This window comes from Lachnellula hyalina, assembly GCF_007821495.1.
Source record: "Lachnellula hyalina strain CBS 185.66 chromosome Unknown contig00092, whole genome shotgun sequence".
Lineage (NCBI taxonomy): Eukaryota > Fungi > Ascomycota > Leotiomycetes > Helotiales > Lachnaceae > Lachnellula > Lachnellula hyalina.
This window is the reverse complement of record NW_022157206.1, coordinates 35933-53163: the sequence shown is the minus strand read 5'-3', so window position 1 is coordinate 53163 and position 17231 is coordinate 35933. Positions and strand designations below refer to the sequence as shown.

General features: G+C 47.7%; 4 protein-coding genes across 4 annotated transcripts; 3 read left to right on the top strand and 1 right to left on the bottom strand.

Moving 5' to 3' along the window:
* Window positions 1–1014: 1014 nt before the first annotated feature.
* IRL (Isoflavone reductase-like protein) lies at window positions 1015–4686 on the top strand (the record flags this gene model as incomplete). The annotated part of the gene is made up of 5 exons (XM_031150717.1): window positions 1015–1901; window positions 2547–2682; window positions 2743–2963; window positions 3022–3195; window positions 3252–4686. The coding sequence occupies 5 exons, from the start codon at window positions 1015–1017 to the stop codon at window positions 4684–4686; spliced, it is 2853 nt and encodes a 950-aa protein (XP_031004338.1).
* A 5154-nt stretch (window positions 4687–9840) lies between these two features.
* Window positions 9841–12364, bottom strand: rhp41 (DNA repair protein rhp41; the record flags this gene model as incomplete). Its single annotated transcript, XM_031150716.1, has 3 exons — window positions 9841–10250; window positions 10307–11543; window positions 11594–12364. The coding sequence occupies 3 exons, from the start codon at window positions 12362–12364 to the stop codon at window positions 9841–9843; spliced, it is 2418 nt and encodes an 805-aa protein (XP_031004339.1).
* Window positions 12365–13042: 678 nt separating this feature from the next.
* RSP5_1 (Flagellar radial spoke protein) lies at window positions 13043–14743 on the top strand (the record flags this gene model as incomplete). The annotated part of the gene is made up of 5 exons (XM_031150715.1): window positions 13043–13182; window positions 13238–13290; window positions 13340–13499; window positions 13543–14329; window positions 14375–14743. 5 exons carry the CDS (start codon window positions 13043–13045, stop codon window positions 14741–14743), a joined length of 1509 nt encoding a protein of 502 aa, XP_031004336.1.
* Window positions 14744–15912: 1169 nt separating this feature from the next.
* Window positions 15913–17200, top strand: LHYA1_G005770 (putative acid phosphatase; the record flags this gene model as incomplete). Its single annotated transcript, XM_031150714.1, has 6 exons — window positions 15913–16126; window positions 16178–16425; window positions 16570–16604; window positions 16657–16787; window positions 16840–16950; window positions 17004–17200. The coding sequence occupies 6 exons, from the start codon at window positions 15913–15915 to the stop codon at window positions 17198–17200; spliced, it is 936 nt and encodes a 311-aa protein (XP_031004337.1).
* Window positions 17201–17231: the final 31 nt, after the last annotated feature.

Genomic DNA, 17231 nt, shown 5'->3' with positions numbered 1-17231 from the left:
TCAGAACGAAAATATGAGATCACAATGCCTATCTCAGATAGCTTTGACTCTGAATTGGACGGACTCGCAGACAGAAAGAGCTAGGGTCACCAAATTGGCCCATTAAACATCAGACCACAGATTACAACAAGGTACTCTTGATGCAGCTAAACAAGAGGCGAGACACACCTCAATACCGGCTGCCAGAAGATTATACTTTTTCAGGGGAGAAGGTTAATGGTCATGACAACGTCGAGACTTCCAGAGCGAATCTTAGCGAGACAATGAAGAAAGCTCGATGTTGCTTCAATTGCCGGGAGTTCTACCAGAAATGTGATACAGACAGGACAGGCTCTCACTGCAGCGCATGCAGAGAACTAAAGATAGAGTGTCGTTCCTATGATAAGGCTGTGGATTCCGCGGCAAGAACGATATGCAGCAGTGAAGACCACTCGGCTTCGTCCCTCCGAGGCATGCTGAATCGAGTCAAGAGTCGGTTTTGGGAATGAATGCAGTTACGCAGTTACAAGGGATGACATTACGGATATCATGAAAACGTTCTGAGCTGTGGCAACGTATTATATTGGAAGTAATTAAGGTGCCGTAAATAGAGAGTGAGAGTAGTTCAGAGAGGTTCAGAGAGATTCCGAGCCACACCCACTTATTTCACGCTAAATTGCTAGCGCCAACTTCTTTCTTTAGCAAGTTTCGTCGGTTCCGCACGGAACCAATGTCTCAACACCACAACTCTGGCTGAAGAAAGGAAGGAAGCGGTCGAACGCCTAGATCAGAAGTCAAATTCGGTTCCGGCTCGTGAGTGTCTTCCCAAGGTGATATGGTTCTGAGCTTCATACTTTGAACCACGCCTGGTAGCAGAGAGATTTCCTTTTTTTCCGGCTCCCCTGAGTTCGGATCCGTGATTTCCCCTACCACTCAAAGTTTTGTAAGTATGTAGACCTGCGTCTACCCAAAAGGATATATAAGGCTACCAACATATCCTGTCTCTCTCTCTTTCCCTCTTCATTTCAGTACAAAATGTCTCCAATCAAAGTAGCACTTGCTGGTGCCACTGGAAACTTAGGCGTGTCTGTCCTCGAAGCTCTTCTCGGCGCAAACTTGCATGTAACCGTTCTCTCGCGCATCCACGGGAACTCGTCCAAGTTGGCGCCCCATCCGAGGCTCACAATTACGGAAGTTGACTTCAGCTCCACCCAGTCCTTGGTTGCGGCACTACAAGGGGCCCAGGTCGTCATCTCTTGCCTCGCCACCTTAGCAATAGGAAGTCAGAACCCTTTGATTGAAGCCTCGGTTGCAGCGGGAGTTACACGCTTCATCCCCGCTGAATTTGGCATGGACTCTCGGAACCCCCTCTGTGTCGTACTACCTGTCTGTGAACCAAAAGTCAACACGCAGAAATATCTGCAAGAGAAAGCCAACTCCAATCCGGAATTCTCCTACACCGGTATCGCCAACGGATTGTTTCTAGATTGGGGTCTCAAAGTCGGCTTTATCTTGAACCTGGCCTTGCACTCTGCAACACTCTACAATGGAGGCGATGTCCCTTTTAGCACCACGATGTTGGGTGATGTCGCGAAAGCGATCTTGGGGGTCATCGACAACCTGGAACAGACCGCTAACCGCATTCTTTATATCCACTCGGCTGTAACGACGCAGAACACTTTGATTCAGTACGCCAAGGATGAAGATAGCAAAGAGTGGAATACCTCTATCAAGGACACTGATGAGATTAGGCAAGAAGCTTTAGCAGAGCTGGCTCAAGGCACACAGGGAAACATTCAAGCTGCCATGGATGGGTTTTGTGTATGTGCCTCCTGGAATACGAAGTACGGTTGTGATTTTTCAAGTCACCTGGACAATGATTTGCTGGGCGTGAAAATGATGGAGGAAGATGAGCTGAGGGCGTTAGTAGCCAGCTATTTGTGATAACTACGATCTAAAGGGAAGTATGGAACGCGGTGTATTTAGAAGAACATGTTTTACCATTTCCCATCCTCGTAAAGGATGCGGGCTGTGTGCGCGAGGGGTTACTCATTACCAGAGTATCGTCGGATTTGCCATAGATGCTAGATTTAAGTACGCTACAATAATGTAAAGGCCAGGCCGAACCCCAAAAACCTGTCTCAACATATTATTCCTCGAGTAGTCTATTTCAGTACAGTAGCCCAAAGCGACCCCACACTATCGAGCCGATCAATTATTAATCAAGCACTCCCTATCTAGCCTAGATTTCAATAGAAAGACTCACCTCGTCTACAATATATAGATGCTAATTCTCCAATTTTACCATTCTTCCACATCATACTTACTTAAAATCGAATTGCTATAAACACTTGACTAGCAAAAACACCACACACGATCTTCTACTTCCGCTATTCCACACCCCCTACAACACAGCACTCCAAAGCTATATACATATATATGTACTGTTCCGATCAACAGCTTGCTTCTACGCTACAGTAGTGTACCTATCGCCTTCGGATAGACACAAACTCCAGTGCTCCACCTCCACTTGACACCCTGGGATATTATTGATCAATGCGACGCAGGACCCAATACTCGAGCTGCGATGCATGCCGGCAGTCACGTGTAGCCTGCGACGCGTTAAAAAACGGGCATCAACCTGGTGGTGGTGGCGGTTCATGCTCGAAATGTGTTGCGAGGAATGTGGATTGTACGTTTAAGGTGAGTGAGGGGAAACAGTTACAATTAATCTACCTTGTGATATATTATTTCTTTGCACAGAATCGTTCGCTGCTGACGAAAGGTGTTTTCATAATTAAGTGGATCAAAAAATCACCTTGTATGAGAGGGAGAGGGAGTGAGGGAGGGGTACGGAAAGATTTGGGTTCTGGTTTAGTACTGACGGCAGAAGGGGGAGTAGAGCGTGCTGTTTCGGTGGTGGGAGGTGAGCCTTCCATTGGAGGAGCAGAGACGGACAATACATATTGTATAGAGCATCCTCGGTTAGTGTCCTATCTCTGAGACGAGGACGAGGACGAGGAATAGTCTGACCTGATACAGTGCGCCATCGCCTGAGATCTTTGCAGTCGAGCCAGATCCGAAATCGACAGACACTCCCAGCTCAAATGCCGAGTCCGTGGATAACCTCCTGACTCACTGGTGTGAGCAAATTTTCCATCATGGTTTCGGGTCTATTTTTGGTCATTGGGTTGGTAGGAATGGTTGCCCCTTTGTGTAAGTGTGGTTGTTTTTACCTTAAGAAGACGCGAATACGCGCCTGACAAGTTTAGAAATGACCCCACCAGCGACATTTTCATCGCTCCGTTGAAGCTTTTCGGGGAGCTTGACGCGTGCATGGATAAGCAACTAGATGGCAATTTGGGCTATACGTTAGTCGCATTGGAGAAGAGAGCGGGGATAAGGTATCAGATCGAACAGTCTTTACGCCGTGCGATGCAATCGTTCGCGGCGCAATGGCTTCCAGCTATGATTCCAAAAACTGTAGGTGGGCCGATTCAATACGAAGAAGTCGTTACGCAGCGCTGGCGCATCGCTAGGAGAGACATGCTCAAGGTCATTAATCGCACATCTTACCAGTCTGTGTTGGCATTATACCTTTTCGGCCAGACTCCTGTTCCTTTGGGAATATCCGAGGAAGAAGAGATGGATGGTATTAGCGGGATGGTATGTACTCAGACTGCTCTGCTGCAACTTCAACAGCTGCGTGAGAGGCTGCGAGGTTGTCAATTCAGTGGTTCGGGGGTGTCAGGTTGGTCAGACGCAGTGACGGGCTCTGTTGAAAGCCCCAATCTCACACAGGCATTTCTAGACCTTGAGAGTAGAGCTTATTGGGTGGCAGTGATTTGGGATACGACGAGCTCTGTGACGTTGAATATCAGATCATCTCTCACATCTGGATTGAAGGGAGCATGCCTGGAGCCGGCATGGCGTCTAGCGAGAGGTTTTCTGGTGGGTTCATTCCATGCTAAATCAAAAGATTGGCACAAGAAGGGTTTCGAGGTATCCGATGAAATAGCTACTCAGATCATCTCTGCAGCCGCTGTCGGTAGGCTTTACACATGGAGAACCATCGCAAGCATGAAGGAGGCACTCAGGGAAGGGGTCGAGGGAAGTGATGTTCTTTTTGCTTGGGATGCCTTCCTTGATGCCCTTAACGTATTCAAGACCACAATATATCCTCTCCTGAGTAACTGCGAGAGACGGCTGCATTTCCTAGGACCGGTGGAGAGGCTGAATTGGTATGAGGTTGTCTTGCACTACCATCTGGGTATTCTGATTCTAGCCGATGCACTCGAGGCCGCCAACCGCCTAGATTTGCTCTCACAACTGACGGAGACGAGATTAGACGCCGAGCAAGAATCGTTCAACGTTCTCAGATTCGGTCTGGAGAGCAGATACAAAATCTATGCCCCGCTTGAAGTATCGTCTATTGCTTCAGATGTCAATTCGAATCCTTACTCGACTGGACAGCCGATCACCACATCGTTCATCGCCATTGACCCATATCCGCACCATGTAGTTGCCTCGGTGCGGCTGATGAAAAAAGCCATCAGCCGCAAATATCGACAAGGCAATATCAAACTCGAGGCTTACTCCCACCTCTCATCCACCTTGCTTGAAGCTCTCGAGCAGCTCCCTCAAAGCTCCAAGATGGCCCAATGCGCCCGGGAGAAGTTGCAAGCGTCCTTTCAGCTCAATGTGTGATGGGTGATTTAAAGAGGATGAGCTGTCCTTTCCAGGAGACAGGACTTGGAAAGTCAAGATACTTTTGATATATCAGAAAACACGTGATAGTCACATGTTCGAAGAGTCACATGCCAACCCGCTTTTCCGATCGTTGACCCGTCCATCGACAGAAAGAAGTTGTTGCTGAAGGTCTCTCGATCTTTGTGAAAGGGGGCAATAATTGCCTATTTGTGCTGCTTTTGAGCTGTGTGGTTCGAAATGGATGCTGCATTTGATCTATTCACACCTAACTTAAATCTTGCACAATAGTTCGATATATATATATATATATACGTAACCTAACTGTCCCTCCCCTCCCCTCCGTCTCGGCAAAACTAAACCACAAGCCACACCGCACCCGCCACACAGTAACAGGACCATGAAGATCAGTTCCAGACGGAGCCTCGCACATTACTATGCTTATCTAAGATACCCATGACATGGCTTTAAACAGCACCCTTCGCCTACCTACCATGGATGTTGATATTCCGTGTGCTTTGACTATGCTTTCATCGAATCATCCATTCCCCTCCTCCTTCCCCCCTCGCCCTTAGTCCTTCTACACAACAGTCTAAACGTTCCACCGGTTAGAACATCCGTCGTATTCAACGTCTCACTCAACCCAAACACCGTACAGCATGGCGTCTCGCTCGTCTGAGCTGAAGCGCCTACGGGAGGCCCGCAGATTCTATAGGCGACCTCCCAATGGCTTGGCTAACACCAGAGACACCCCTGGAATACCCGTGTCGGGCGTATCCACTTCTGCTGTCTCGAGTCCAAATAAGACATTGACCGCACTGATGCAATTGATTGCTTGTAGGCTTGGAATGCAAAGAGCCATGGTATCCGTCGTGGACGAGAATGAACAGGTCCTCTTCCTTCCCCCGCTCTTATCTGCAAATTTGACAGGATATAGTATTTCCTTGCCGAGTCGACGAGGACACTGGACTTGAATGATCCCTCTAAACATGACGCAGGCGATGGCCTCTGGGCAGGTTGTGGTGGGTAAGTATCCAGTTCCTAAGAGCCCATCCGAATGCGTCTCACATACTTTACATAGAACAAGCCGTGGTGAAGCCCTCTGTGCAGTAGGCTATCGTCACCTTCATATATACTGGCATTGACATTATTTGTAGAATACAATTGAGTTGCCTTCAGAATCGGATAGCTACACATGTTTCAGCGTGTTAGACCTTTCGAAGGATGTTAGATTTTGCAACCTACCCTACGTTGTCGCGGGCCCTAACTTCAGGTATTATGCTGGAACGCCGCTACTAACACGAGAAAATGTTCCAATAGGTAGCGTTTTTGTTATGGACGACAGGCCACGAGGACCACCAACCAAGTTCGAAATCGACTTCCTGGGAGTTATGGCCCGTAATGTTATGGAGTACTTGGAAATGAGGAGGGAAAGTGAGATGCGGAAGAAGTTGGAGGTCATGAGCCAAGGAATGGCAGCGTTTCTGGAGGCGAAATCTAGCATTTCGCCATTATGGAGAGCGGATACCTTTGCTGAAAAGGAACGCAATCAGCTGAAAGTCAACAAAGGAACTCAATCTGCGCCACCTGTGGAAGCAACCCTGCCCATCACGGACTATTCTGCTGCGAACCCCGCCCCTCCAAATACTCAGAATGGCAGAAGAAATTCGCATGACACCAACGTCGAACTTAAAAACCTGCCTGGAAACGATATGTCGTCTCATCAGAACACAAGCTTTCCTCCCCAGGACATCCCCACGAAAGATCAAATTCTCTCGCGTGCCGCAAATCTGCTGAGAGAATCACTCGATGTCAACTACACAGTGTTTTTGGATGCCAGTGTTGAGCCATCCACTACAAGCGAGGAAGTATTCGGTGATGAGAGTACAGATGGTAATGTTTCGGGGCTACAGGAAGAGCAGGAATTGGCACCTCCAACTAACATGAAAGAGGAAATGACAGGATCTCCAATGAAAGAATCTTTTATTACAGGAACCCGTTTCCCGCAAATTCGCAAACATGCGCAGATCCCAGCGAAAGTACTAAGCTTATCTACAGAAGATTATTCATCTTTAAACGATAATGTATTGAGGGAAACAAATGCGTTCCGACCACCCTACTACATATACCTCCGAAGACTCCTCAAGAAGTACCCCGAGGGAAAGCTATGGTCCTTCAGCGACACGGGTGTAGAGTCTTTGGTCGAAGACCACCTACCACTGAATCCGGCATCAGACTCAACCTCAACCTCTACCCAAGGCCATTCTAAGACCTTACTCGAGGCAAAGTACCTCTTGAACTGTTTTCCTGGCGTCAAACAATTACTCTTTGCTCCGCTCATAGATGTTGAGAGCGCTGTCCCACTTGCAGCATGCTTTGCTATCTCGCTCAACCCTATATCGGATTTAAGTGCTGAGGTTGAGGGCGCTTTCCTCCGCGGGTTTTTGAACAGTGTTTCCATGGCTTGTAGCAGGGCAAGCATGGCTGCAGCAGATTCTCAAAAGGGGAAGTTTATCTCGAGCATATCTCATGTAAGTAAATCCATTCCACGAATATTTATTGAACTACGATCGAAAATCATTTTACCTGCAATCGGCCTCCGATTGGCATTCCTTAGTTTCTCTTGATAATATATGCTGATAGTTTCTTTGCTTCTAGGAACTTAGATCACCTTTGCATGGGATACTGGCTTCAGTTGGTAAGTTGTCCTTTTGTCAACGAACGTTGGTTCATTGGATTGCTAACTCTATCACACACAGAGCTGATGACTGGAACTACACTTGACACACACCAGAAAGAATTATGTACTACTATATCTACGTGTGGTCAAACGCTCCTCGAAATTATAACTGGTATACTGGAATTCACAAAGGTATTTAGTACATAAGTCTTCTACTCTATATTCATCGTACTTCTCGACAGCGGCTTCTCTTGAGATATGTTTGAGACATTGTTCAAATAGCCTAGTTTTTCAATGCTAACTAGACAGATAAATACGATTCGCAGCGACGCTCGGAGTCTTGCTAAGAAGCTTTCCCCTGAAACATCGACACAAAGTCTCACCCGCCGAAACATACACGCCCCTGGAATGATAGTAGAAGCGTCAGCTTCATCATCTGCAGACCTAGGGACTGTTTGCGAAGACGCTGTCACTATAGTTGCAGCCGCATACATGTACAACATCTCAACCGAAGACCAACCATTCAACCATGGCTTCCCGCGTCCAAAATCAGCCATCCAGCCGGACAGAGACAAACCCCCGAAGCCACCATCTGTTATCATTGTACTGAATATCACACCTGGTGACTGGAACTTTACAATGCTTACAGGCTCTTTTCAGCGGCTGATTATGAACTTGGTAGCTAATAGTCTCAAGTATACGCGATCGGGTTTTATCAAAGTTGATCTCAGCGCCCGTAAGGCGCCCCACGAGAAAAAAGGGCAGTCGAAAGCTTATTATGATTCGATTATTGAGCTTCATGTCATCGACAGTGGAAGAGGCATAAGTGAAGACTACCTAAAGACAAAACTCTTCTCGGCATTCGCACAAGAATCTACTTTAGCTCCGGGAACTGGTAAGATCTAATCCATTATTCGGGAATGTACACGTCACTGAAAGTCTTAGGTCTTGGTTTGTTCAATGTCAAAGGTCTAGTGGAGCTACAGAACGGGACTATCGATATTGAAAGCGAAGTCGGAAAAGGCACACACGTCACTGTCAGACTACCATTGCGAAAACCAGTCACTGATGTTACATCTCAGGGCTTGATGCCGATACTGGCAAGCACTGCCGATAACTTTGTGTCCATGGTGGTTGAAAGCCCGAAACCTAAAGACTTTGCCTTTTATGGTTTTGGTAACAATACGGCGGATCTGGTCAAAAATTCCCTACATCAATATCTAGTCCACTGGCTTCACATGCCAAGCGTTCATAATGAACAAGAAGCTGCAATTGTGATTGTCGATGATGAGGCTCTTTCCGAGTGTCTGTCTGCGGTTTCTAATTATCGTCGAAAGCCAGGGGTCATTGTTGTTTGTACCCAACTGAGACAACAAGCTATATTCAGCTCCTACGCCGAGTCAGATGTTCCGCTGGAAATACTCACCATTCCATTTGGACCTACCAAGCTTTCTAAGGCTATTTTTGCTTGCTTGGAACCTACTCCAAGGATTAAGGTAGTAAATGATCGCGTAACTTCGAACGAGAACCTCGATGTAGAGGAAATTGTACCTCCAGTCCTCGAGTCACCTCTTTCTAATAGTAGCGCCTCACACCCAAATATGAAGGACGAGGCTGTTTTCACCAAAGTACCAATTCGCACACTCCACGGAGCTCGACCCAGCAAAGAAAAGCTAGAATTCTCTGCGTGGATGACAATGCAATCAACCTTCGCATACTCAGGATATTCATGGAGAAACTCAACTTCCGAGACGTAGCCTTTGCGGAGAACGGCAGTCAAGCTTTCGATCTTGTGAGATACGACAGGAAAGGGTTCGATGTCATATTCATGGGTAAGCATTTACTTCCTGCCTAGAACGTCTCAGATTAATACATCCACTCCTACATACTACCAACTAACCAACAATCTATTCACCTAATAGACCTTTCAATGCCCATCTGTGACGGATTCAAATGCACGTCTTTGATCCGCTCACTGGAAAAGATGCAGCTGAAAATCACATCCCCTAATGCTCCTCTCCCACCGTCGGCGTTGATCGTGGCGTTGACCGGACTGGCGTCTCAGCGTGATCAGGATGCTGCTAGAGCGGCAGGCGCGGATCATTTTCTCACCAAGCCACTGAAATTGTCGAGGCTTAGAGAGCTGTTGGCCGACTGGGGCATTGATTGAAGTGCGGGCATAGTATTTTTCATTCGCCCCACAATAAATGACCTGAGTAGCATATTGGCGGTAGAGAAGCAAGTTGACTAGAGGTACAGAGTTGATGGAGGTAACCGGCTCAAGATATAAAGATAATGGTGGATATCACAAGCATGCCTTGGTTTTGGAAACCTCGCTTTCAAATCCCAAGACACAAAAAAGGGGGAACAAGCGCTGTTGCATGCAGGTAGTTTGTCCTTTACACTATTTGAGGATCTTTGAACGCATTGCTCATTCAACTATCAGAGCTACATACTTGTACACTAATATCTAGTTATTCGGGAATAAATCCCCCACCCTCATCATCATCGTCATCATCGGGGATAAAACCTCCCCCATCATCATCTGGGATATATACATCACTTGCCGCACTCTCATCTTGCACACTTCCATCTTCATCTCCTTCCCCCTCAATCGCATACCCATCCACTCGCGCCTTGATTTTCAGCCCCACAAGAAAGCGTTTCCACATCCGAAGTGCAGCTAGTGAACGCATCTCCTCTCTTTCCCTATCTCGCTCGTGTCTGAACCCCTGGATCACCTCCTCGACCGCTTCGCGGAATCCTGAGGCAACGACGATACCTTTCAGGATGGCGGTCCCGTGTCGCCCGCGGAAATCGAAGCCCGTGAGCGCGTCTGCATAGTCAATACCTAGGATACGAGCGGCTCGAGAAGCTTCATCGTCTGAGAATATGGTTAGTATAATGAATGGTAATATTGCAGTGTGTGGTGGAACTTACAAGGCAAATGCACTCCTCCTTTGGGAACCATACTCGGCACATAAACATCGATATTCCCAAATGAGTTCTTAGGCACCCTGCCATTAACCACTGGCGGAGCCTGAAACAACTCCGTCTGATCCTCCGTATAAAGATTCGTGCCCGGCCGCTCATCATTCTCACCACCCATATCCACATCCTCGTCCACTCTCCCCTTCGCAGGAACAGTCTTGACAGGCTGCTCGCCCATCTTAACATCTCGCCCAAGACGATACCACGCATCAGCGCTCCTCGCGATTTTCACATCGCGTCGTCTGTACACATTTTCAAGTCTCTTTCCCCCAGGCGTCCCCGTATCCCGACCTGCGGCTACCTTGCCAATTTCGCGTGTCGCGACTAGTATTTCATTCCGTCTCAAATGGCGCTCTAGAGCGTAAGTTGGGTGGTCTTTGAAATCTTGAATGTTCTTCGGCATTGGCTCTCTGGCTTCACTAGCTGCTAGCTCCGTATTCTCAATTTGATCCAAATCAGTATTCCACGGCGGCGAGAACTTGCTCATAGTTTTTCTCCACCACTTGTCTCCTCCATGAGTAGATTCGACCCGATTCTTCCTCGTCTTGGAATTATATGCCTTGGCATATCTTCGTGTGATGTCCTTTGCGTTACCCTCGTCTTCAAAGCATATTACATACGACATGTTGTTTTCGCGATCTGCGCCTGGCGGTTCGAAGGCTCGGGGCTTTGCGATCGTTTCGGTGACAAGAGGATCAACCGGAAGCCATTTCTGATGCGCCTCGTCCAGGACCTCAATCCAGTAGACGGGGAACGGTGACTCGTGAATTTCTTTCTTCTTCGGCCTTGGTGGAGGTCGCATTGGAGCCCTGATTTCAGGCATATTGTAATCAGCAGCATTGGGATGCCCTAATCGCCGCCGTGGAGAAATTGGCAAACCTGCAACACTTGGGCCTGGGCCAAACGATGGGATGAAGGATTGGACATTGACAGCTTCTTCTTCACTCTCGCTCGTCTCGGGACTAGGTGGTTTGGGGGCTCGTGGTGCGCTTTTGGACATTGCTGGACCACCTGCACTGAATGACAATGGCTGAAGAGAGCAAACTAAACGGACTTCGAGGCCTGCACTGCGAAGGAGAGCACAATAGAGCTGTGCGCCCAGATCTCTAGAGCCTTTCAGAGTTTTGGCAGCTGTTCTAAAGTCCGACTTTTCTATAGGAAATTCAACGTCACCAGGCAAGTTGTACTATACCAGATCAGCTAAGATTTATGTCGTTGTAATCTACATAAACTCACATTATGGAGATCCTTCTCATCATCAGCCCAAAGTGCCCTCCTTACCCCCCTAGCCGTAACCCTGAATTTTCTCCTCCACATGATCCCAGCTTGCTCAAGCCCCCGCTTGACCGACTCTGCCCTCCCAAACTGCGACATGTCCGACTTGGGCCTTAAAAAAGTCATCATCTTCTTGTCCAACAGCGGTCGCAGCGATTTCTGAACTTCCGCATCATTACACCAATCATTCCTTCTTTCCACATGTGATAATAGACATAGGATATGCATCCTATGAATCTCCAATCGCGTAACTCTTTCAGCCTTTGAAACCACCCTCCGCCTCGTAGAAATCTTCGGCCGCTGAGGAGTTTTGTTCGCCGTGAGCGTCAACTCCAAATCCCCACTACCACTCGTCTCGCCATTCCCCGGCAGACTCTCAAAATCCACGCCCGCCCATTCCAACTCGTCATCTTCTTCCGATTCCTCGTCCGAGTCTCGGTATGCCGTCTGCTGCGTCTTGACAGGCTCGTCCAGCACGTCCTCGAATTCGAGATCTTCATCGCCATCGCCATCATCCTCATCCGCTTGTCTCGAGCTACTACCCGCAACCCCTTTAGTATCTCGGGGACCCGTCCGTCGCTTCTTCAGAGGCCGTTCCGACACATCTGCGTGCGAGGGCAGAGCTTCGGCAAGCATCTCTTGGTAGACATCTGGGACCGCGCTTCGTTTTACCGGAGCTTTTCCTTTTCCCTTCCCCTGTTTCGTTCGAGCTGCGGGTTTTCTGGGCGCCATAATGACTACCGGAGAATCACTTGTATCTCTAATACTAGGGATTCCATCAAGGTCTGGCCCATTTCGCGTCTTCGGCGGTCGTCCTCGTCTTTTGGGTGGCATGACACCATTTCATAGTTGCATGTCCGAGGGAAGGAGGCTCGTATGCTTTATATAGTTGGAGTATATATGAGTGATAATTATAGTGGTCAAACGCGCTCAAGAAACTCGTTGTCGCGATATGACGCATCGATCTTATCACAAGCGCAGACGCGCGCTTGAGAGTTTATCAGTCCCCCTTGTCGTGCCACGGAGGCCTTTTCATTTGGCTTCAAATCAGCCAACAAATTAGGTCAAGATATTAGAGGTTTTCATTTTATTAAAGCAACCTGTTATGTTATATTGTTTCTATCGGCTACTTGAAAGCCGAAAAAGAGCACAGCTGCCCGGTCGAAGAAGTCAAAAATCCCATTGGTCTTTCGTGGCACTCGTCGCTGAAACATTCAAATTATCCAGCTGCTCTCAATATACATGTATGAATTCAAATCTGTCTGCTCTATGCATTCAAACCTACTCTCTGTCTGTTGTATACACCTTCAGATCCCCGCTCATAATCTGTCTTCATCTGCACGCAATTAAACCCCGCCCACGACTCCTTAGAATCAAAGAAGGTGCAGTACCACCGTTCAGCTCATTGAAATGTCCCTCCCGAAACCAGAGAGGACGACTATTGGGGGATCTATTGGCATTCCTCGCATGGTAAATGGATTATGGCAGCTGGCTGGCGGCCATGATGAACATGTCGATTTTAGCGTTGCTACAAAGGCAATGGATCATTTGTAGGTGCTCGATATCCCTCATAGGAGCCCGAGGCATACTGAATTTGATTTCTAGGATCTCAGTAGGGTTAGATTGCTTCGACATGGCTGATCACTATGGAGATGCCGGTCAGTCCAATCCGAAATTCCATCTATAGAAAATGCCAACTTTCAATAGAGCTCGTTATAGGAGAACAGCACAGGAGTTCTGTTCGGAAATCAACTGCTTTCACGAAATGGTGTCCAGCTGAGAATGGCATCAAAACCTTCAAGCAGGCAGAGGACGCTGTTGACTTGGCTCTTTCAAGAATGGGTCACAAATCTGTTGCGCTAATGCAGTGTATGAGTCCCCAAATCTGGTCATTTCCAAGCTAATTGTAGATTGAAAGACCATGTATGGGAATATACTGATGATACATACCTCCATAACCTCCATCACCTTCGCACACTACAGATTCAAGGCAAAATCAAGCACATCGGCGTCACAAACATCGATGCAGCACATCTAGAACTCCTCATCAACTCGGGCTTCCCTATCGCCACCAACCAAGTATCCTGCTCGGTTATCGATCGGCGGCATGTTCGTGGCAGGATGGCTTCAGTCTGCACTCAGCATGGAGTCAGTATCCTCGCTTACGGAACTCTCCTTGGTGGCTATTTGAGTGAAAAATGGATTGGTCAACCCGAGCCCCAGGATCCCAAAGCCTTAAACTGGAGTCTGCGAAAGTACCTCCGTTTCATTCACGCCGCGGGTGGATGGGCAGCTTTTCAACTTGTCTTACAAGTTATCTCCGCAATTGCCGAAAAGCATGGTGTTTCCATCGCTGCCGTGGCTACAAGATATGTCCTTGATCTCCCTGCTGTTGCTGCTGTTATTGTTGGATCTCGCCTATCAGCTGACTCAGATAAATACACCGCGAGCAATTTGGCCGCGTTTTCAATCAGACTTTCGGACGAGGATAAAGCTCTTATTACGAAGGCTCAGGAGAACCTAGCGGATATTCCAGGTGATTGCGGGGATGAGTATCGGCGACCGCCTTACTTAACGGCTACGGGGGATCTGAGTCATCATTTGCACAAGAGTGAACAAGATCTCGAGGTTGCAAAAGCAGCCCATGAAGGCAAACGCATCGAATATTCTTCGGCCAGCGAATGGGAGCCGATTGCTGTAAGTTTTCCATATGGATTTACGAGGATGTCCTAATACCTGTAGGGATACTGCCGTGCTGTCCGTACCTGTAACACCGTTCGAGTCTCAGGCACGACTGCAAACTCTCCGCTATCTTCAATACCGGTCCTCGGGGGCTCTTCTGCGCGTAGTCAAACTATAGCCGTGCTCGATATAATCGCGCGTGCCATGCAGAAGCTGGGAGGATCACTCTCGGATATCGTACGGACTCGTATTATCATACGGAACCCAGAAGACTGTGAAGAAGTCAGCAGAGCACATGGATGGGCCTTCAAATGCGTTGGCGTACGGCCTGCGAATACGTTGATAGTGTCAGGGTTGGTTGGGTCTGAGTTTCTAGTGGAAATTGAGGCAGAGGCCGAGCTTGGGTTCAAAGATGTGCTAAGAATATAGGAATGGCGGCTAAGTGCTTATGGAGTTGGGCTTCATTGCGACTACTACGTGCTAGAGCCCAGATCCCACCTGGTTGAGATCGCCTGATGATACTTCTGGTATAATAATTACTTCCTTTTTAGGTTGGCTCAACTCACAGAAACGTCTACTTAAGCTCTGTGAGTTCCTATTCGTAGAGCTTAAGTACCAAGTCTATATTTACTAGGTCCAACTTTATATCTATGCATTCCAAGTCTGCCGAGCAAATCAAGCCATGACTAGGTAAAGCTGTCTTGGCGAAGTCCTATTTAGAGCTTGTTCAGCCTCATCGATTGCCTTCCAAGGGAGATTGGAGCAATCGATGGAGATAACTAAGATAAAGCAAGTATACTTAATAAGGTCCTTACCTTACCTACTGACCTCGGCCTTATTCTAAGTAGATATTATGCACTAGCAGGTGCTTCAGATCATTAGAAGAATGCAGCTGATCAAGTCTGGCGTTTTACATTTCAAGGTCGAACGCAAGACCTGACGGTTGTAGCTGGGAGAGAAGCCGCAACTACCTTACGAAGTCACCTGCTCCGTAGGGCAACCCCTGACTAAATAGGCTAAACGAGGCTAGGCTAAGCTATGGATCCTCCACCTTCCCAGCTGGTACCTGTCCCGGCCGGGAGACTTTTTTTTAGGTTCGGCACTTATGACTTGTCCAACCAATCCATAGTGGGAAGTGGCCCATGTGGGAGGCGGGAACCAGCACAGAAGGGGAAAGTACTAAATAGAGCAGTACTGGACCTCGGATCATCCTCTACATGTGGAGGATGATCTGAAATCTCGATATGGCTTCATCCCTCCATCCTCCGTCGCAATCCCAATCCCAATCCTAGTCTTAAGCATAGGTATAGGTACAGTAACAAATACTTCGTAGGAGACACATCACAGCGACCCCCTGCACGCAAATCATTCGTTGCTTAGTGGTTACCATATACGAAGTAAAATACTATACGGAGTAAATTACTCACGGACCAGAAATCCATAAAATGTCCACCTTTTACACTTGTAGGGGTTCGTCCGTTGTGTTCCCCCCCTTTACTTAAATACGCTGACCCCGCAAATTGACGAAATATATTGTGTTCTTCTCCCCCTCTTACTTTCTCTCGTTGTGATCTGAACTTCCATTATCTTTCATCATTATGCATTTTTCTTCCCTCCTCATAACGGCCGCAGTTGGCATAGCTAGCATAAATGCGCAAACTCAATATACAGCGACCAATGCTGCTTCTGTAGCAGCAGCTAGGGCAACTGCCAAGACTTTGAGCCCAACAAGTTCAGTCAAGGGGAAGACTTTTGATCGATTCGTGAATATCTTCTTGGAGAATACCGATTTCGACATGGCAAGCGCCGATCGTGAGATTTCCTTTCTCAGCTAAGATCATGTTCAGCCACTAATAATGGCAGCCAACCTCCAATGGATCGCAAGTCAAGGCATTACGCTCACCAACTACAAAGCAATCACACATCCCAGTCAGCCCAACTACATTGCTTCTGTAGGGGGGTCAACTCACTCGGTCATATGGGACTTGTATTCTCGGATTTCCAGTTCGGCGAAGACAATTGTCGATTTGTTGGATGCAGCGGGGGTGTCGTGGAGTGAGTATGAGGATGATATGCCTTATTCAGGTTTTGAAGTGGATTATGTCAACCAGGTACGATAATTAAGAACCTATGTGCTTCTATACGGGCGCTTCGGGGTTCTTTCGCCGTCAGAATGCCACACTGCTTCTGAAGCAATATTATGTGCTCCTTACAATTGCTCATATGAGTAATAAAGCTAACTCCGTGCTTCCAAGGTCAACGGCGCAAACGATTATGTCAGGAAACATAAGTAAGCATGAAAGGCTTCGGATGCAGATAGAGAACTGACTTCAACCCGGCAGCCCCCTAATGAGTTATGATTCCGTCACGTCTGATCTCGACAGACTGGCAAAGATAAAGAACTTGACGATGTTCTATAACGATCTCGACTCAAATAAACTTCCACAATGGATGTTCATCACCCCAAATATGAGTAAGTGCCATCTCCGCCAGTCGACACCAGGCTTGTACTCACATATAACCAGCAAACGATGGCCACGACACCTCAGTAACGATTGCTGGCGCATGGGCAAAGGGGTTCTTAGAGCCGCTTCTCACGAACCCAAACTTCCTTTCCAGGACACTTGTTCTGTTGAGTCAGTTTCCCCGGTACTCGATTTAACGCCTGGAGTAGACTAACAAATTGCAGCCTTTGATGAAACAGCAAATTACCTTTCAGACAATACCGTCTTCTCGGTCCTATTTGGGGATGCGGTGCCCGAAATCTTACACGGTACTACGAATGACACAGCTTACAATCACTACAGCATCATGTCAACTGTCGAAAACAACTGGGACCTGGGAAACTTAGGGGAAGGGGACGCGGATGCCAGTGCTTTCTTTTGATTCAATTCGTCATTTGTCGAATAAGTGATGG